This window comes from Mercenaria mercenaria, chromosome 7, assembly GCF_021730395.1.
Source record: "Mercenaria mercenaria strain notata chromosome 7, MADL_Memer_1, whole genome shotgun sequence".
Taxonomy (NCBI): domain Eukaryota; kingdom Metazoa; phylum Mollusca; class Bivalvia; order Venerida; family Veneridae; genus Mercenaria; species Mercenaria mercenaria.
Genome location: NC_069367.1, coordinates 30,602,090 through 30,624,561, shown reverse-complemented (window position 1 = coordinate 30,624,561; position 22,472 = coordinate 30,602,090). Strand labels below are relative to the sequence as shown.

The following is a 22,472-nucleotide window of genomic DNA, read 5'->3' as shown; positions in this document are numbered from 1 at the left end:
TGTGTGAACATTTTTTTTTATTTACATGTATTTTTAGTGTACAGATCACAGACATTTTCATGTAAAAACAGAAATAACAACAAGTGTGAATGCTGTAACACTGTTCATACCAGTATATATTCATATATATATTAATGCCATGCAAAAAAACATACATTAAATTTACTCCAACCAAATATCTTACTAAAATTTTAAACAGTCCTGCTACACCAAACAGACTGCTTGTAGGAATGTATGCCTAAAATGAACTTGCATTAGGCTCGCTTTCGTCAGTTTCTTTGATATTTTGACTGAAAATAGTAAATTTTCTTTCTGCTCTGTCACTGTCACATTATCACATATTATCATGAAACTTTGCATAAGTAATTAAGCTGCAGCAAGCAAACTCAGTAAAGTTTCATCACAACAATTTAGCCAAGAACAAAATTACAATAAATTGAAAATGTGCTGAACATTGTTCCGACTTTTTATTCTTTATGAATAAGTGCATTGGCAGTTTTTATTAGGTGCTCGAAAATCGGAGCGAAATCTGACACAGCTAGGCTTGAACAATTTCAACAGTTTCATCACATATTTATCTCTATGACAGGCAAATGTAAAAGATCAGTACAGCTTTTTTATTATTTTTGTTCTTCTATCAAGTACATTCGAAAACGACAAAATAATGTGAACAAGAGTATCAGTGCTTTGCTCACAAGATGGAATGCACAACAATATGAATCAAGAGGTCATGAGTCAGATCCACTGGGGAAAAATGTTTTCCATGATGATCTGACATTTGATTTAACCTTTAGCCTGCTGGCGGCAAGTGATTCAGCCTTTGCGACCAGTGCAGATCAAGATCAGCCTGCACATCCGTGCAGTCTGATCATGGTCCGACTGTTCGCTATTCAGTCTGTAAATTATCAGTAAACACCCCTAGAAATTATAAATGGTATTGCCCAAATTGAATGATGGACCAATCCATTTTAGAAATATAGCAGGGTAAAGGTTAAAGAACAATTAAAGTAATTTTATGAAATCTCACAATGCTACAACACTGGAGAGTTCATGCACAAATATTCTAGAAAGTCTCCAAACTTAACCAGCAGTATAACTACTATGGTGGTTTTATATTCAAACTGAAAAAGAATAACAATCTTTGTGCTATAAATCATAACCTTCATGTATTTTGCAATTTCAAGTCTTCAAACTGCATGAACCATTCACATATCAATATCATAATTATGTAGATCAAAATACATGTATACTTTCAACCTGTTATATTTAAAATTCACAGCAGATGTTACAATGTCAATACCTAAACACCGGGTAATGTAAATTAAATGCCAAGAAAATCAATAAGTTGTTGGATTTAGAAACATACTGACACAATTTATGTTACATGGTGACTTTTCAAGCTTTTAACCCTTACCATGCTGGACATGGATTACGCCTTTGCAACCAGTGTAGACCAAGATCAGCCTGTACATCCGTGCAGGCTGATAATGGTCTGCACTGTTTGCTATTCAGTCAGTAAATTTTCAGTCAACTCCCCTTCAAATGATAAATGGTACTGCCCAAAATGGAAGATGGACCAGTCCATTATTGAAATTTAGCATGGTAAGGGTTAACGGTGGGCAAAGACTCCAGGTGCCACTCTCGATATTGTTTCAGGCACAGAATAACACTTGGGTAGAACCAATGTCAGACCTATGTTGGAAAGATGCTTTGCGTCCTCTCATGAAAGAATTGTACATTTCAAGCTGGATTTTGAAACTGCAGAGGTGTGAGGCAAGCGATTCAATTCATTTACCTAAACCACCTAGCCTAAATGTCTGTCCCATAATTGCTGAGATAAATATCCAAGTCTGTCTCTATACCAGCAAACTATCATGTGAATGCTGTTTTCTTAGACTCAAACTTTAAATTCAACCAGTGAAACTAAAGTAAAATTAACTGCAAAAATATCTCTTTGTAACAAATCTGTCTAGACTGAAGAACTCTTGTATCTTAACAAATACCAGTAATAATTTTGCGCTATATAAATCTGGTATAATAATAATAATAATAATAATAATAATAATAATAAGTGTTGTGTAATCCTCTTGTTGGACAATCAAGAATTAAAAGGGGCATGACTCCAGATGAAATTCAAAATTCAAATGTTTTTAAAATGGACAGCAATGTGTATTAAATATAAAAAATACAAGTCAATTTCAGCTGACAGGACAGGAATTTGCTTAAATGGACATAATAACGTTCAAAACATGCATACATGGACGGAATGAAGTTCTTGTGAATTACAAAAGAACTTTGCATACATACAATGTATCAAAAACTTATATCAGCAGAAAAAAAGATGTTGTTTGATTTGTACTTTATGGAATTTCAGCATATCACATTATTCTACAAAACCAGAAATATTAAATATATAAAAACAATACAAATGCACATTTTTTTTTGTAAATAAAGACATCAACAATTATCACAGCTGAGCTATTATAGTCTACTTCTTCTTCTTTCCCTTCTTCCCCTTCTTTCCCTTCTTGCCCTTTTTCTTCTTGGCATAGGGGCCGTAACCTTTCCGTACCATAACTCCACGCCACCATGACTGGACCTGGATAAGAAAAATGGTATAAATATTCAGCTGGAATAGGTCAAAGATTTTACTATTATTACAACTAGAGCTTTCTCTGAGGGAGATAAATACTGCCTGACACATCTACGATACAGCAAAGATAAGCCCTCTCCATGCCGCCTTGATGAGATAAACAATTTGTGCTAGTTTTATGAAAAACCTTCAAGCCCTGTGGAAGATATGTAACTGTTGCAAAATAAAGCTTTTGGACTTTTGACCTCCAGAGTGTAACTATGACCTTGGACCTAGTAATCTGGACTGTGTTTCATGCACATGGTCCTGAAAGGAGTGACTGTCCAACAGACAGGTGAACCAACTGTAGCATGAGACTCCATATTAGGTCATACATCAACAAAAATAATAAAGCTATTATGTCCTTATAAGGACATCATATTATTAAACATCTTGTTATCTTTTACAACTAATTTTCAGAACATTTTCAAAATATTCATGATCAAATAACTTGTGTTGTATACAGTAACATCAATATTTGTGTGGAGCTAATTTTTGTGTGCATAAAGAATACAAAATTTCATTTAATCTTTAAAATACATATCCACAAATTTAAGCAGGAACAAAAAAGCTGAAACCATGAAATTTCATGCCACTGTATTGTACATTAAAAGTGACTCTGTTGTAGGTAGGTCAAAAGTTTGATACTAGTACATGGTTAACTTTTCTCTCAGATGATTTGATCAAAAATAAAACACCTTAAATTTGACTCATATTAAGGTGACAAGATGTTGGGAGAAAATAATGAAATAAAACAAACATGAGGTATTTGTGAAACACATATGTACACCCACCCCATGATGGGCCTGTCAGAAGAAACTGTGTAATTTGGACAGCTATAAACCCTCGCTTTAGAACTGTTTTCAGTCTCATGGTCAACTTTGACCTTTGACCTTCTGACGGACCATCTACTGATCACAGGAAATCATCCTGTGAAACTTGACAACTGTAGGCCAAAGCATCTTCAATTATTTATGGAATCTTTTTTTAGTCAAGGTCACAGTGATCTTTGACATACAAACCCGAAAAATTAAAGCTTAACTACAGGCAATAATCTTATGAAGTTTGAAGACATGAAGTCTAAGTTTAATTTAGTCACTAAGTGGAAACCATTTTCAGTTTCGAGGTCAATGCAACCTTGGCCTTTGTTCTATTGAACCCCAAAAACAATAGTGATCATCTACCAACTACATGCAAACTAATTTTCAGAAAAAACAGTGCTAAGCCCAACAAAATTTCACAAACCTTGATAGAAGCTTTGAGTTCTATAGCCTCCTGTTCCTGTTTCCTTCTTGCCTTCTCTTTCTCTATTCTGTCTTCAACTACAACTTGTTCATATTCTCTGTACTGTAAACATCACAAACATGTATTTATTAGACTTTTAACAAAATAAAGCATTTACTCACATGATGTTCAGGTAACTGTTGCCATATTTTTCACTTTTTTAAATAAGTGTGTAAAAATATGATGAAGACGTAAAATTTAGCAAGAGTACAAGCTTTTTTTCTTTTTCTTTCTTTAATTCTATGTTATGATTCTTATGTCTGCTTTAACACAACTCAATCAGTAACATTATGCAACTTTCCACCTTTAATTGCTGAGAAGAACCTATGTGCTACTTAACATAGTATTTCAAGCAAAGGTTGTCATCTGAAATAAAACAGTTGACCTTCTGCAAGCCAGGTTGGTATCTTCACCGCACAACATTCAATTCAATCTTAAGTAAAAATCTCATGAAAAATGGAATAAGTACACAGTACACTGTATACATTATGTGTTTGAAGAAAAACACCAAGCATGTCAAAAGAGTTATCTCTTACTTAGTCTTGCTGTGGGCTAATACTTTATTAAATCTCCTACCAATTTAGTTAACTCTTGTAGTTTTTCCAGATCCTTTGCCTTTGAGGCTTTTAGAACATCCAGTTCATGTTGTTTGGCTTCTACATCTTTATCGTATTTCTCCATCCAAAAATCTACCTTCCTCTCCAACTCCTGGTATAAAAAGATGTGAAATATATTTTAAAACAAGCCGCAGCAACTACTACACAGCATATATATGTATGATTCTACAATAAAATACACTTGGCTCAAAGGCTGTTACATTTTACCCCCTACAATTAAAACATAATAGATTCTATCTCTGTTCAATGAAATACAGACTATTCCAGTGCCAAATAGTAGTAAAACAACATTTCACCAATTTTCTTCCAAGGGGGAGATAAAAATGATACTTTTTATGTATCATTCATGTTTGAAATTGGCAATATAATTAGTAAAAGAGAAGAAATTCATTGACAATTTGACATACTTGAATCTGCAAATTCATATCCCCATGATGTAGCCACAAAAATACTAAAATTTGTGCCTACAAAATCAAATAATTTTTCAGTACAAAATAACAAGATATACAACAAATCAAGTCAAGAAATCAAGTTCAGTACTCACGGATTGATGTGTCCTCAGGAATGATTCAATCTCGGCATTACATCTAATCTCTTCATCAATATCACGTCGAAATTTCTGAAATTATTCATTTTATCACATATATCTATTTCATAAGTATGTTATTTTTGACATAATATTTAAGTAAATGTCATTTTTTGACTCAGATAGTTAGTTAGATTTTAATTCATCCAAACGCAGTTAAGATAATATGGTTAATTTCCAGGTTTTGACAGTGGTGGAAAATCCCAAAGATGTGTCCCTTAGGATATTATTGCAGGTACAGGCAGGCGCCTTGGTAAATCCATCAAACTTGTACACGCAAGTTGGATGACTTTTTCACATAATGACCCAAGCAGGGCTCAAAGACAGAGAGGTGTGGGCAAGTGATTTCTTGTCAGCGGAGGTGTGGGCAAGTGGTTTCAGGTCAGCGGAGGTGTGGGCAAGTGATTTCTTGTCAGTGGCCTTGACAACTCTGCGGAGCCAGACCCAGATTATACACATAAATTATTTAAATGCTGGCTGTTTTATCAAAATAAAAACTAACCAGATATTAGCTGTATGTTATACTGTATTCAGCCATGGCAACAAGAGAAACTTTAAAATGAATTTGAAAACATTCACATACATCTAAATAAGGAAATAATTCAAATATCACAAACCTCAATCTGATCTTTCATTTCTTTCTCAGAGATAGAACACTTTTTCTGTGTTTGTGCCACACCCACCTCTGCACACTTCTTGATGTATTTACCCTCCATGTTGGTTTTGGCTTTCATTTCTTGCAGTTGATCCTGATATAAAAATATATACTGTGAAATATATTTGTAATTTCACTGGCAAAAAATTATGTGGTTTTGGTAAAAGTGGCTGTTTCCCAGAGAAGGAGGGTGGAGGCAGAGTTAGTTCGTGGTTTGGTAAAAAAGGCTATCTTTTATTCGCTAGATTTAATTTTGCTGATCAATACCATCAAATCAAGAGAAAATTAGTCTCACATGGGCATATAAATAAATTTTAAAAGGTAATTTTTCATTGTAAATTTCAGCCAAATTTAATAGCAATTTTTTTTAGAATATAATTTTTACTTTATTTGTTGATTTAGTTAGCATAAAAACAAGATTTCCTTAATATAAGATATCTGGAAATTTTCAGAAAAAAGTAAGTTTTCACAAAAAAAAATAATTATAAACTGTGAAATCATTTTTATTTGGGTAGGACGATTTTTTCGGCTATTTCGCACTAGAACCGATGCGCGAATTTAAAAACGCGCTATTATTATATTTTAATTTTATTTTTTCATTTATAAATTGAAAATGCGTGAATTAAAGCCTTTAGAGACCTTTAGAATGATGTAGACCTCTTATCTGGATCTTGCAAAAATAATGTCAAAATTTACGAAAACCCTTTTACTGATTTCCTGAATCAAATGGGTATTAATGTTGAATAGCTAAAAACAGCTAGATATTGTCACCTTTAAATGTGCTATCATTTCATTTCTTTCCTGTATTTCTTTTTCTTTCTCCTTTTTAATGTCACCAAGTTGTTTCTGTAATGTCTTTACTCTCTTTCGACCATTCTCTTCTCTAAAAAAGTAAAATTATTACAAACATGTCTTGCCTATGAAACACATCCCACATTGTCCAATATTTTCAGTTTAAACTCATTTACATTAAACTGGATGTGAAAAAACCCAACTGAATCAGTCTAAACTGTGTATTGGTTACCAAATGCTTTTGTGAGGATGTGATGTTGAATTTCAGACTAATTATCAGACTGACATCTCATCAACAAAGTTTATGTTTTTTAAAGCTATCCAATGCACATCTTAAACCAAAAAAAAAAAGGAAGAGCTTAGTTTAAGATCTTATCTTAAATGTAGAAAGTTGTTATCAAACTAATTTAATTTGACTACAGTTTCACATTATTCTTGTATCTGACCTATGAATTCAATTTTTGCTGGTATAGGTAATTACAAAGTCATAATATAAGTAAAAGTTGCTAACATTTGGATTATACTACTATGGGTGGGTGCTTTACACCAGGCATGCTAAAGAACAAGGGAAGCTTCTGGAATCAGCGTGTCTTTTGTTTCTTGCACTACTCTCCCATTAAAACTACAAACAGTCTTCTGAAGAATACACCAATGTGAGTTTCCAGTGGCCACTATAAATAAGTCTAAATCCAAACAATAACTAGAGCTATCACTAAAGGTGATGAATGCACCCCCCCGCATGCACTGACACAGTACATTGAATTTGACACACACAAGTCTGCATAATTATGTGGACTGTATGTATACAGTATAGTAACAAAAAACAAAGTCCCATAACTATGCAAAATATTTATCTAAAAGAATGTAACATGCACCATGCACAACTAGGGTTGGTACTGATCACTTGTGTGAAGTTTCATTAAATTGTGTGCAAGGGTTTGGTAGATTAGGCACGCACAAGATTGCATATGCAGGCTGTATGTACATAGTATGTTAACAAGAAACAAAGTCCCATAACTCTGCAATTTTTGTCGCTGAAAGAACCTAACATGCCCCATGCACAACTACTGTTGTTACTGATCGCTTGTGTGAAGTTTCATTAAATTGTGTCAAGGGGATGAGGAGAGATGGTGCGCACAAGATTGTGTCTATGTATATAGTATAGTAACAAAAAAACAAAGTCCCATAACTCTGCAAATTTTTTTTCTGAAAGAACCTAACATGCCCCATGCACAACTACTGTTGTTACTGATCACTTGTGTGAAGTTTCATTAAATTGTGTCAAGGGGATGAGGAGAGATGGTGCGCACAAGATTGTGTCTATGTATATAGTATAGTAACAAAAAAACAAAGTCCCATAACTCTGCAAATTTTTTTTCTAAAAGAACCTAACATGCTCCATGCACAACTACTGTTGGTACTGATCACTTGTGTGAAGTTTCATTAAATTGTGTCAAGGGGATGAGGAGAGATGGTGCGCACAAGATTGTGTCTATGTATATAGTATAGTAACAAAAAAACAAAGTCCCATAACTCTGCAAATTTTTTGTCTTAAAGAACCTAACATGCCCCATGCACAACTACTGTTGGTACTGATCACTTGTGTGAAGTTTCATTAAATTCTGTCAAGGGGATAAGGAGAGATGGTGCGCACAAGATTGCGTCTACGGACAGACGACCAGACGGACAGACAGACAACCTGAAACCAGTATACCCCCCCTTACAACTTTGTTGTCGGGGGGTACAAAAAGTTTGGGAAACAGTCATCTAGCATATAGTTAGCAGTAGTTGTCTTCACTTTCTCTACAGCTGATACTTAGTAAACAGTAATTTTAAATTGCTTGGAACTTACTTCAAAATTGTTTCCAAAAGTTGTGCTTTCCTTTCCTTCTGTGTATTGACTGCATCAGCAAGCACTTGAAACGTACAGTTCTGTATGAGCTCTGACAAAGTCTCTGCCATAACTCCTTCTATAAACAACCTAAAAAAATATTTTTAATTAAAAATATGTTTTTCATTTAAACAATATTCTTTACAGCAGCATATGAATAAAATTTACACATTCAATTCAACATTTACAGCACAAGTGCCATCCTTTACATCGAGGTTCAAGGTGTGTTTTGCCAGCATTGGTGACAACACTAGAAAGTCCTTAATGGGCTTAAGTTGCTCACATGAGGACGACCTTGACCTTTTGACCTTCCCTCTGACTAAGTTTGGTGAACATCCAGAAAGCAGCTCATTAAAAGTACCTTAAAGAGAATTTCTATAGTTTTTTCACTTTCATAGAATTTTTTCAAATTCACATATATGATAGGAAAATTTGTGCTGAAAACAATGAAAAAATAAAAACAATGGGTCACCAGGCTTGTTTTTGTGAAAAATTGTTTTGAACACACCCACTGTTGCTGAAACTGCCAGCGATTTTTCAACATTTTCATAATTTTCTGCTTTTTATATAAATACCAACCAAAATAGACCTCAAGACAGCACAATAAGGTTTATTCTTTTTACAGATGTTATTATATACTTATTTGATATCATAATCATATTTGTAATACTATATATCTTCAATATCCTTACAATAATTAAAAAAAGAATATTGTTTCATATTCACTTTTGTGAACCTTTTTCAATGAAAAATACCCATGGTGAAGAATATCTTTTTAGATTTTGAAAAAACTCTTTCATAGAATTTTTTCCTGTTTTTCTTGCGTAAAGATAATTGTATTGTGAGAATAAAAATGGCTAAAAATGTATGGGTCACCAGGCTAAATTTTTTGTTAAGACCGCTAGAATACAACACCTCTTCGGACGGAAAATGGCGCGAACCTTGCCAAATTGTTTACATGTATGTCTGCTAGAAGTTAAAAAAAGTTTTAAAAATTCTTAATTCTTTTTATAATTTAATACTAAATAATCTGAAAGGTGATATTGTCTTATCAGTACTAAGTCAATTGTCTTACAATATCTGAACAACACTGTCTTTTACTAAAATGCGATGTGAAAACACAACCACAAAAATAGCAAGATACCTGTCAGGCATGATACTTGTCAATATAACATAAACCCGTATCACCATTTGATTACTGATAAAAACTTATCAAAAATGTTATTTCATTCAAGATTCCTCATATTTAAGATTCTCTGTCACATGTTTCAACAAATGTTGACTTCACTTCAGTTTTCCATATAAAGTGTCGGCTGCGCAGAAAGATGCGCATAAAAAACTATAGGAATTCCCTTTAAGCTCTCACATTTTTTTGGTCAATCATCAGAAGAAGTTTTTTAAAGATTTTTCTATTTTTAACATTAATGAATACAATAAAGTCTACCTATCATCCTGAATTTTGGTAGTGTTATCCCCAGTGAGAGGGTTCTGTCTTAGACTGCGGGTGAAAACGTGTGTGCTGTTTTTCAAATCCCCTCCTGTCTCCAAAACCTCTTTCTCCATCTCTGTTAGTTTCTCAGCATTTCTTGTGCTGTGTTTAAGATCTAATTTCTTGGCAAGGATTGATTGGTATCTGGACTCAAGGTCACGTTGACCATCCATTAGCTCTGTCATTTGTGAGTGTACCATCTAAATACAACACGATAATATAATTATTATAAAAATAGTTCAGATAAAACAAGACCTATCACTAATGGTGATGAATACCCCCAGACAGCAGCTTATTGTCAGAAGAACAGGGGTATTGAAAATATGATACATTGCATTTGTATATTGTACAAGGAGAAACTGTACAAGATGCACAGAGACAAAAACTGGAATCCAGTATAGCCCCCAAATAATAGTATCTGGGGGTATAATTAAGAAGTTAAACACTGATGTGGAAATGGAATTTAGATAAAGAAAGGACACGACAGAATCCTCTCAACAGAGTTTTGACAATTTTTATTCTAAATGGCAAGCCTTGATTCCTGAGATTCCATTGTTAAACGTTGCAAGTTATTATTACGGTTTACTGCATATTTGTCTTCTTGTAAATACAAGAGAAGACTGATTAAACTTAGCAACAAAGAACAAAGTATTGAGAATCAAAGGATACATTTTAAAATTTAACATCAAATGTAACATCAAGAACTGAATTAAATGTTACTCAAAAACATGGTAAACTTAATCATTAAAAGTCATGTTACAATTAAAACTGGAAACAGTTTTACTCTTAAAATTACCACCTATGTTGCAAGAGAATCAATCATCAACTTTTTACATTTCAAAAATCTTCCATTACTTACACTGAAAGCATCAGGTCTACCATCAAAGGTTGATGGCATAATTCTGCCAAGAACTGACAGCTGGTCCACACAGTCCTCAAGGACCGTTGCAATATGGATTGCATCCGCTCCTCTTAACATTTTCTGGGACATCCTTGTCTGAAAGAGAAAAAAACTGTTACATGATTCAAATGTAAAATGATTCACGATTCAACATGCAATTAAGTATAGTAGCAAATCATTTAAGATATAGATGCAAGAAAATGTTACGGATGGATAGTATTCTGCGAATAATCATGGATTCAATGAGTCCTACAGTTTTTAACCCTTAGCCTGCTGGCGGCAAGTGATTCTGCCTTTGCGACCAGTGCAGACCAAGATCAGCCTGCACATCCGTGAAGTCTGATCATGGTCTGCACTGTTCGCTATTCAGTCAGTAAATTTTTAGTAAACACCCCTTCAAATGATAAATGGTACTGCCCATATTGGAAGATGGACCAGTCCATTACAGAAATTTAGCATGGTAAGGGTTAGGGTAGTGGTCTTGTAACGACTTTCGGCAATTTCTACGTAATTATGTATTCTGGTTAGGCAATTCGGCATTCTTGAGAAATAAAGATAACAGGCACATGGCTTTCCATAAAAAGGAAGAATGCAAAATAGCAAATGAAGTACATTTAATTTGCCAATTGTCAATATAGGTCCACTATCTTAATGTGATCATTGACGAAAATTTTCTACAATACCCTAAAAATATCTGAAAGCTGTCACACTATAACTTTATCATTTCATATACTATAGACTTTTCCTTTTATATAATTTTAATCTACTTTCTTTTGATTCGATGAAACATCATCAATTCAACAAAAAGTTGAGATAAATTATACAAAAAAAAAATCAGCTGGGTGCCACTCACATAACAATTAATTTACCTACCATGACAGAATGTCAATTGATCAACCCTTGAAATCTTCATTTTTAGATTTAAAACAATCCAGATTGCCAGAATATTTTTGGATTTAATTTTTCTCTAGTGTGGTTTTTGTAATAAAATTTAATGAAAATCATGATACTCATAATTAATTTATTCATAAAATATTGCACATGTTGGTCATTGCATTCAAATACTGGTACTTAACTAAGTGTACATCTTAGTGTTTTTTAATGCCATATGGTTCAGAGTTAGCCTTACTCACTCAGCTTATCAGCTTATTTTATGGTTTGATATAGATGCCATCCCTCTAAGCCTTACCTGCATCTGCATTTTACTGCTCCAATGAATTAAACATTGATATTAATGTAGCAACTTTTAAATATAATGCATACTTTTCAAATAAGAGACGTTAAATATTCGGAAATATGTTATGAACAGGTGCAAGAGGATAAACTGAAACGGCAATAATATCTAATTTAATTTAATATATATATTCAAACACCTGCTTCAATATACAGTTGACCATCAATGACATTAAAATTGCAGAATATATATTAACAAGAGCGCCGCCAAGCGGGGCAATATACGCCCGAAGGCTTACATCATAGGATGGGAGCAAAATTTTAAGAACTTGACTGTTGTAGCCCCAAAGGACTGGAACAACAAAAGGAAAACTTCAAAAAAACAAATCTAAGTCCACAAAAAAAATATTCAAAGTCTACAAAAAAATCCTTATCAGGTACAGGTATGTAAAAATACACCTTAAATTTGGAGGTACCATCCATGTTGTACCACAGAAAAGTGGTCTCGGTTTTTCCCTACGGCCAATAATAAAAAAGTTTCAAAATATGCTATTTATAGTAACATAAAAGGGAAGTAATTAAAAAAAAAAATTATTGTAAGTACAAACAAGAGCACCGCCTTGCGGGTGCTGACGCTCATCTGATTTTTTTTTGTGTAATAGAAATATTGTCCTACCCATGATTTTCTAAGTCTAAAAAGGGCCATCATTCTTGCAAAAAGCAGGACAGAGTTATGTTTCTTGATGTACAGTGTCCACTTATGATGGTGAAAAACTGTTGCAAGTTTTAAAGCAATAGCTTTGAAAGTTTATGAGAAAAGTTGACTTAAACATAATACTCAACCAAGAAAATGATTTTCTAAGTCCAAAAGGGGCAATAATTATTGCAAAAAGCAGGATGGAGTTATGTTGCTTGCTGTACAGGGTCAGCTTATGATGGTGAACAAGTGTTGCAAGTTTCAAAGCAATAGCTTTGATAGTTTAAGAGAAAAAGTTGACCTAAACATAAAACTTAACCAAGAAATCTGATATTTTCTAAGTCCAAAAGGGGCCATAAATCTTGCAAAAAGCAGGTAGGAGTTATGTTTCTTGCTGTACAGGGTCAACTTATGATGGTGAACAAGTGTTGCAAGTTTTAAAGAAATAGCTTTGATAGTTTAGGATAAAAGCTGACCTAAACATAAAACTTAACTAAGAAAACTGATTTTCCAAGTCCAAAAGGGGCAATAAATCCTGCAAATAGCAAGATGGAGTTATGTTTCTTGATGTACAGGGTCAGCTTATGATGGTAAACAAGTATTCCAAGTTTCAAAGCAATAGCTTTGATAGTTTAGGAGAAAAGTTGACCTAAACATAAAACTTAACCAAGAAATCTGATATTTTCTAAGTACAAAAGGGGCCATAAATCTTGCAAAAAGCAAGATGGAGTTATGTTTCTTGCTATACAGGGTCAGCTTATGATGGTGAACAAGTATTCCAAGTTTCAAAGCAATAGCTTTGATAGTTTAGGAGAAAAGCTGACCTAAACATAAAACTTAACCAGGCAACGCCGACGCAGACGCCGACGCCGACAACCGCTCAAGTGATGACAATAACTCATCATTTTTTTTCAAAAAATCAGATGAGCTAAAAAGAGATCTGCCAAATAAAAACAAGAGCACTACAATGCAGAGCAATATACACAAAGCAAAGTCATATATGACCTTTGACCCTTAAGTGTGACCTTGACCTTGAAGCGAGTCATCCGGAACATGCGCTCTGCACATCGTTACAATGTGGTGAACATTTCTGCCAAGTTTCTTTGAAATCCTTCCAGCAGTTCAAGAGTTACAAAGCGGACACGAAACAAACTGATATGACATTTGACCCCTACGTGTGACCTTGACCTTGAAGCGAGACATCCAAAACATGTGCTCTGCACATCCTCTCGGTGTGGTGAACATTTGTGTAAAGTTTCCTTGAAATCCTTCAAGGGGTTCAAGAGTTACAGAGCGGACACGAAACAAACTGATATGACCTTTGACCCCTAAGTGTGACCTTGATCTTGAAGCGAGACACCCAAAACATGCGCTCTGCACATCGTCTCGGTGTGGTGAACATTTGTGTAAAGTTTCCTTGAAATCCTTCAAGGGGTTCAAGAGTTACAGAGCGGACACGAATTGCTAACGGACAGACGGACACCAGCATCATAACATAATATGTCCCTTCGGGCGTATAAAAAAGGTTAGCAGGGAAACTTCATGCTTTAATGTCAACATAAATTCATTATCAGTGATGTTATCATAACAAATCTATCATACATGTACCAGAAAATATTCTCAGCAGATTGTATTGGGGATTTCTTAGCAGAAATATGCTGAATAGATTTGGACATGACAGGTCAGTGACAGTTAACATTAATTATTTTCACCAAAAGTTCTATTATTTGGACTAGTTCAGAGATTATACTAACTCAAAATGGCAGATCAGCACGCAATAATATGGCAGGCATGAAATCGCTATTTTAAACTAGAGCTATCACTAAAGGTGATGAATGTACCCCCTGCATGCACTGACACAGTACATTGCAATTTGACGCTAACAAGATTGCATAATTATGTGGACTGTATGTATATAGACTGTATGTATACAGTATAGTAACAAAAAACAAAGTCCCATAACTATGCAGAATATTTATCTAAAAGAATGTAACATGCACCATGCACAACTAGGGTTGGTACTGATCACTTGTGTGAAGTTTCATTAAATTGTGTGCAAGGGTTTGGAAGATTAGGCATGCACAAGATTGCATATGCAGACTGTATGTACATAGTATGTTAACAAGAAACAAAGTCCCATAACTCTGCAATTTTTGTCGCTGAAAGAACCTAACATGCCCCATGCACAACTACTGTTGTTACTGATCACTTGTGTGAAGTTTCATTAAATTGTGTCAAGGGGATGAGGAGAGATGGTGCGCAAAATATTGTGTCTATGTATACAGTATAGTAACAAAAAAACAAAGTCCCATAACTGTGCAATTTTTTTTCTGAAAGAACCTAACATGCCCCATGCACAACTACTGTTGTTACCGATCACTTGTGTGAAGTTTCATTAAAATGTGTCTAGGGGATGAGGAGAGATGGTGCGCACAAGATTGTGTCTATGTATATAGTATAGTAACAAAAAAACAAAGTCCCATAACTCTGCAAATTTTTTTTCTAAAAGAACCTAACATGCCCCATGCACAACTACTGTTGGTACTGATCACTTGTGTGAAGTTTCATTAAATTGTGTCAAGGGGATGAGGAGAGATGGTGCGCACAAGATTGTGTCTATGTATATAGTATAGTAACAAAAAAACAAAGTCCCATAACTCTGCAAATTTTTTTACTAAAGGAACCTAACATGCCCCATGCACAACTACTGTTGGTACTGATCACTTGTGTGAAGTTTAATTAAATTGTGTCAAGGGGATGAGGAGAGATGGTGCGCACAAGATTGTGTCTATGTACATGTATATAGTATAGTAACAAAAAAACAAAGTCCCATAACTCTGCAAATTTTTTTTCTAAAAGAACCTAACATGCCCCATGCACAACTACTGTTGGTACTGATCACTTGTGTGAAGTTTCATTAAATTCTGTCAAGGGGATAAGGAGAGATGGTGCGCACAAGATTGCGTCTACGGACAGACAGACAGACAACCTGAAACCAGTATACCCCCCCCCTTACAACTTTGTTGTCGGGGGGTACAATGAAATAAGTAGCCTGTTATGCTGTAGTTTGAGTTCTCAGAAAAGGTAAATAAAATAACGATTCTCTACCGCCTATTGGTTTTTAAAATGAAGAGTACCCTGATCAGGTGACAACTGCAATAGCGGACAAAATATTGCAGACAGTGGTATCCATTTTAAACTTGTTTGTATAACTTGCACAGATTATTTTATGTCAGATCAAAAGAAAAATAGATTACAAATATTTTAAAGTAAAAGTTGAGTCCACTGCATTTTATTCGATGAAATTATAGCGTGAAAGACTTCTGGCTCGATTTCTGGTTAGGTTTTAGTACAGGATTTGTTTCAGCTCAGAGATCCGTAACAACATATAAACATCTCTAAGCTGAATTTTTTTAGCAACATTTACGCATGTCTTATCATATATCTGATGCCTCTTAAATTCTGTAATGTTAGCCTATCCTCATTGGGTTTCTAGGAATAAAGAACTTTCGTAATCCTTAGACAGGCTGGTAACATTGCCCGATCAGGCTTTCGACATAAAAACTAATATTTCTTGAAAAATAATGAAGATATTTCCTTCAAACTTGGTCCAATTACTAAGCATAACATATGATACAAATTAAAATAAAAATAACTTGGTTGCCTTCAGTTTTGGTAGAATTATTTCCCCTTTTCATATTTTTATGACGCATAATTTTTGAAGTCCAAAAAAAATATGTTCTAATGCTAAGTTTAAAACAAAAAAGGGTTCAATGGCTTTCTAATGCTCTAAATTATTGCGCTAGTACATAAATGTATACATTTTACTGTGCTCTCACTTACAACATTATATTTATAGAGAAATGTAAGTTGCTAAAAAATTGTTCATATATCTGCACTAGAAACAAAGTAGTAACCCTATATATATAGAAGAAAGATATTGGCGCAAAAGTCAGGAGCAATAGAAAGCCATTTAACCCTTTTCCATTTTAAACAGTGCATTAAGGTTTAGGAGTATATCACCAAAACACAGAAATATTTTATAAACGAATAACATCGTTACCAATATTTTACTTAACCATTACATGTTCTGCCGTACTGTCCCGTACTGAAAATATTCTGAAAAAGTTGTCCCCCTTTGAAAATGAATGCCATTTGTAAAGAAATAAAAATAAACAATTGCTGAAAACTGTGTTCCACTTAATTATGTGAAATTTCAACACTCGCATGCGATTGCAAATGAATCAAAACTAACATGTGTAACAGTTCTTTAACAATGGTGAGTTTTTGAAGGCGTTTGACTGCCCGGGAGTGGGTCCCATTTAGGCAGTCTTTTTTTTCGGAATTCAATGTTTATATTAGTATACTGACACTTGTTTTGTTGTTTATGTAATGATAGCGTGTATATTACTTATATTACTCTACAAAACAAGTGTCAGTATACTGATATAAGCATTGAATTCCGAAAAAAAGAACTGTTTAAACAGACCCCACTTCCAGACAGTCAAGCGCTTTTAAAAACTCACCATTTTCAAGGAACTGTTACACATGTTTGTTTTGTTGCATTTGTAATAGCGTGCGAGTGTTGAAATTTCACATACCTAGGTGGAACACAGTTTTCAGCGATTGTTTATTTTTATTTCTTTACAAATGACATTCATTTTCAAAGGGGGAAAACTTTTTTCAGAATATTTTCAGTACGGGACAGTACGGCAGAACATGTAATGGTCAGGTAAAATATTGGTAACGATGTTGTTCGTTTATAAAATATTTCTGTGTTTTGGTGATATACTCCTAAACCTTAAAACATCCTTTTCAGACTTCAAAAATTATGCACAATAAAAATCTTAAAAAGGGAAGTAATTCTAACAAAACTGAAGGCAACAAAGTTATTTCTTTCTTAATATGCATAATATGTTATGCTTCATAAATGGACCAAGTTTGAAAGAAATATCTTCATTATTTTTCAAGAAATATTAGTTTTATCTCCAAAGCCTGATCGGGCAATGTTACGAATCTTGGACGTTTCGACCCCAAGACATTTCGACCCCAAGACATTTCAACCCCAAAATTTAATTTTCTTGGACAATTCGACCCCAAAGACATTTCGACCCCAAGACATTTCGACCCCTAAGAAATAGTTGTATGTTTTCATTTTATATTTCTTCCATTTTGCATATTTTAGAAAATATGAATATATAGATCTATATAAATATTCTATTTTTAAATGAATCATACACAAAATACATGTCAGTGAATAAACCGCGCTGACCGGAAAGGACCGGCCGTATGTTTATTATTGGAACTAATTGAATTATTTCTTCATGTTTAATTTGATAATTTAAGAAGAAAATATATTACGAAAAACCAGTTTTTAAAAGAATTATATCATGTTTATATATGAATATAAAAACGTTTACTGCATTTATTGCCAAAGCACAATTAATGTCCTTTGAATATATGCGGCGTAACAAACACGTGCCTCTGATTAGTCCTGATAGAGTTTGATTGGATTATCACACCTATTGATTACATCAGTTAATCAGTATATTTGTAAGCACACACAAGTGACATGTGACAAATAATGTCTAACAAGGTAAGTGCAGTTAAATATGATAAGCTTTTATTTAATTTAAAAGCTAACAAAATTATGGCGATTGTGGTTTATCCACGAGTGCGCAAATTTCCCGTGCGCTCAACAAATATTCAGCTTCGTATAAAAACGTTTTGCGCATTTTATTTTCCTTTTGTAAATTAATTATTTATTTGAGATATGATTGAATTCTATCATAAACCCTAAAATACGATTTATTAAAGAAATACCTGTGTACATTAGAGAATTTTAGGACATGGAAATTCCGAATGCACAAATTTTCAGTGCGCACGCTGATTTTCAATCATGTACAAGACGTAATGCGCAAAAGTATTTTAATTGCCTTTTGAAAAATAATAATTTATTATACACATGTTTGAATTCAGTCATAAATCACTGCAAAAATACCATTTGTTGAAGAAATACGGGTGTATTTCGGTAGGTCGCCGAATTTCAATCTCTTATAAAATCGTTTTGCATTAAAGAATTTTATTTATCCTTCTGAAACTTATTATTTATATTATACACGAATGATTTCTGCAATAAACCCTACAAAAATACCATTTATAAATAAAATAAGGGTGTATTTCGGTAATGGAAATTTCCCACGCGGTCGCCGAATTTCGATCTCGTATAAAGTCGTTTTGCGTGAACATATTTTATTTTCCTTTCGTCTTTTATTCATTTATGATATATATGATTGAATTATGTCAAAAAACCTTCAAAAATACCTTTAACTTACAAAATGCAGTTGTATTCCGGTTATGGAAAATGTATTCCGGTGTATCCCGACTTTTTAGGTGGATTCCGGTTTAATGTGTGACCGAAATCTCTTGAAGTTATTAAAATCATACTTTAAATCACGTGTATTTGCTAAAATATTTAATATAGAAAAAGTAATAACGCTGCCACATTTTCCTTACAGATATGAAATATGATATATTTTCCCCCGTTTTTAACAGAACATTACACATATTCTTATATTTTGCAGTAACGGGGATTTCGTGTTTGATATTTTACAGCTGGAAGGAATGTCGTTCATAGAAAAGAGCAGTTTGTAAATAATAAAAGTCATATTCTGTATTCTGTAAAGCAAATACTTTATGTATGCGTCAAAATCGCTTACGAAAATAGCATTAAATGCGAAAATAAGCAATAAGTTGTTTAATTTCCTATTGTTTTCTTTACATTTTCGCCCAAATTAAAGATAATGTTGACACATGTATATAAATATCCGATGTCACAACAATCGCTTAATTGATTGTTAATTGCAATGCGCACTGCAGATAAATATACACGTGCTCTATATCAACAAACAATTAATCAAGGTGTGATAATCCAATCAAAAGATCACGTTTTCTGATTATGATTTTAAATATCAATATAATGAAGATGGTGACATCTTAAACTTCTTTGAGTTACATTATAATTATTTCTATTTGGTTGAATCCCATAGAAATGAGATGCATATATCTTTCACCAAAAAAAAAAAAAAAAAAAAAAAAAAATCAAATGAAAATAAGTAAATAAAGAGGTATTAAAGATGTGACTTTATTAAAGTTATTTTCATAATTGCCCATGATTTAACTTTTTTTTTTAAGATGATTTGAAAATATAAGTAAACACCAAGTATGAAAATATGTTATATGGAGGTTATTTTAAGATAGGTAATCAGAACGATTTGTTCATAAATTATTTACGTAATAAACGCGGCTGATACATAAATCCCGTTATTTTCGTTAATAAAAAAAAAAAAAATTATAAATGATGATTATTTCGTTATTGTGAGATAAAAATCACTCATTTTTCATATGAAGGCAGGTACTAATATAGTCTTTAAGAATTAAAAAAGAATTTTAGAAAATAAAGAAATTTTGACAAATAAGGCTCATTTTCGTAAAAAAAAAATCTTATTTTCGGTAATTAAGCGTTACTAAGTTTTAAAATTGCTCAATTATCTATAGATTAAAGCTTAATTATAACAATGACGGCATTCTTAGATGTTTTCAGGCATATCATTGAATGGGTCGAAATGTCCAAGGAGTTGGGGTTGAAATGTCTTGGGGTCGAATTGTCTCTTGGGGTTGAAATGTCTTGGGGTCGAAATGTCTTGTTACCAGCCTGTTTGAGCCACTGCCTTTTCGCTAACCCGATTGACTCTACACTAGTGTTTGCAAAACAAATTGGCTCTCAGCCAGGGTGCAGAAGTTGCGGTTTGACACTAGTTAGGAAACCAAATGGGATTGTGCCACAACTTATGGACATGACCATCAATAGCCTGAACTGAAGTTTTTTGGTTCTTCACCCTTTCCAGTTACACAAAAGGAAGCTATTGTGATCATTGAAATATCTTTTGAAAAATAATGTTTTTGAACACAGAAACACCACTTTACCCTAATATCTTGTTAAAATAACTGCACTGAAAGAAAATGAACTGTTGATTCGTCACTAAGAAAACAGTCTTTGTCACTAGACGTTTGCAATGGAAGCTTGATTATCATATCATCAGAACTTTATTCTATGCATTTTGACCAAGGATAAGAAAATGTTTGTCACAGAAATTAAAAGTTAACAGCTAAAACAGTGTTGTTGTTTTTTTTTATTATTATTTCTTTTGTTTTGTTCAAGTGAAGTTTTATTTGTTATTCTACTGAAAAACAAGAAGTGTCTGTTGTCTTTTACAAATCTGTTGTCAAGGATGTTGTACCAGACACTTCACCCCGATGACATTTCACCCATGACAATTCACCCCAATTTTGGATGACATTTCATCCCGATGACACTTCACCCCAAAACGCGTGGTTGTTTGACTTATGGGATGGGTATGATCACCATGATATTGTATGTGAGGAATTCCTTGAGAAAGTGGGACAGTACTATGCACAGTTTTAGGTGAAAAGCAGATGTATTTGTGAAAAATATGAATAGTGCCTGATGAAGTTTGGAACTTGTCCAACTGTGTTGTGATATAGTATATATAGTTGCTTGTTATATGAATAAGTCATTAAGAATAAATCTATTGTTTTATCTATAAGGTATATTATATGAAATACTATTGCTTGTGTTTTTTGGAACATATTTTGATATATCTACAGATATCATATCTATATAGATATAGCACTCAATCAGTTCTGAATTATTTACTCAATCAATTGCGAATGATTTGGGGTGTATCCAAAATGAGATTGTTGAAATTTCCAAATATTTATGGAATGCAAAACTAGACAAAGTATTGAAATCAAAGAAATAGTTCACTTAAAAAACTTTTCTATTAAAGGGAGGTAATTACAAAATTTCATAAAAATTAATAAAATACTCATTTCCAATAGGGATCCAATTCTATGTAATTAATGTTTAATTCCTTAAATGAATCTGTAACACTAAACAGAATATGTGAAGACTGAAATATGTCATAAAATTTTGCTAAAATGTGTTTGACCACCTTTAATGATATTTAAGGACATAGAATAGCAACATCTGAAATGATCCATTCACATGTCATCAGACTAAATATCATCAATGCAATCATACTTCGTATACTGTAAAGATAATTAGAAACATTAAAATTTATATATAATCAAAGAAACAGCTTTTACATATTTTGGGGTGACTTGTCAATATATTTACATTAAATTTTTATGGACATAATTTTCACAAATTATCAACAGATGTGATAATAACTGCAAAAAATAAAATATATGTGTAAAATAATTCAATCTATTAAACAATGTAATAAGATAATTAAAAGAAACAAAACATTTTTTTTGGGTGATCTGTCATTTTAAATTTTGGGGTGATTTGTCTCTTTAGGGTGAAATGTCATACGATATGATATGTGTAGGTATATGTAAAATATATTCCAAAACAGCCAAGAAGCCAAACAACAGCCTTACCTTTCTTCGAAGGAACCTGACGAGCTGCCCACAGGAAGTCAAGGCACAGTGTTACTTGACCCTCGTCAGGCCTATTCTAGAGGATGCAAGCTCTGCTTAGGACCCTCACACACAGACCAACATTAACCAACTTGAGGCCGTCCAGCGCCGTGCAACACACTTTGTAAAGGGCGATTACCGCACCACTAGCAGTACTAGCCAAATGGTGTCTGATATCGGCTGGCTACTTTTCCATATACGTAGCTCCAACGCCAAGCTCGTCATGACTT

At 33.4% G+C, this 22,472-nt stretch overlaps 1 protein-coding gene across 2 annotated transcripts; it reads right to left on the bottom strand.

The window, feature by feature from the left end:
* LOC123554645 (dynein regulatory complex protein 9-like) lies at nucleotides 1-20,825 on the bottom strand. Of its 2 annotated transcripts, XR_008371664.1 has the most exons (11): nucleotides 20,704-20,825; nucleotides 10,806-10,943; nucleotides 9,902-10,146; nucleotides 8,419-8,547; nucleotides 6,546-6,657; nucleotides 5,737-5,868; nucleotides 5,078-5,152; nucleotides 4,493-4,624; nucleotides 3,878-3,979; nucleotides 1,916-2,599; nucleotides 1-1,883 (listed from the first exon to the last, which is right to left on the bottom strand). XR_008371664.1 is itself a non-coding variant. In XM_045344903.2 (10 exons), the coding sequence occupies exons 2-10, from the start codon at nucleotides 10,935-10,937 to the stop codon at nucleotides 2,489-2,491; spliced, it is 1,170 nt and encodes a 389-aa protein (XP_045200838.1). In that variant the 5' UTR covers nucleotides 10,938-10,943; nucleotides 20,704-20,825; the 3' UTR covers nucleotides 1-2,488. The 2 variants fall into 2 exon arrangements, 1 of the variants encoding a protein (XP_045200838.1); XM_045344903.2 differs by having other exon boundaries at nucleotides 1-2,599.
* Nucleotides 20,826-22,472: the final 1,647 nt, after the last annotated feature.

Bases quoted from the DNA above. Each gene is read 5' to 3' on its own strand.
- LOC123554645 (XM_045344903.2), bottom strand. From the start codon at position 10,937: ATGTCCCAGAAAATGTTAAGAGGAGCGGATGCAATCCATATTGCAACG. The intron at 8,548-9,901 runs GTAGACTTTATT...ATATTTTTTTAG, and splicing joins ACCAAAATTCAGGATGATAG to GTTGTTTATAGAAGGAGTTA. The intron at 5,869-6,545 runs GTGACAATATCT...TTTTTATATCAG, and splicing joins AAATGATAGCACATTTAAAG to GATCAACTGCAAGAAATGAA.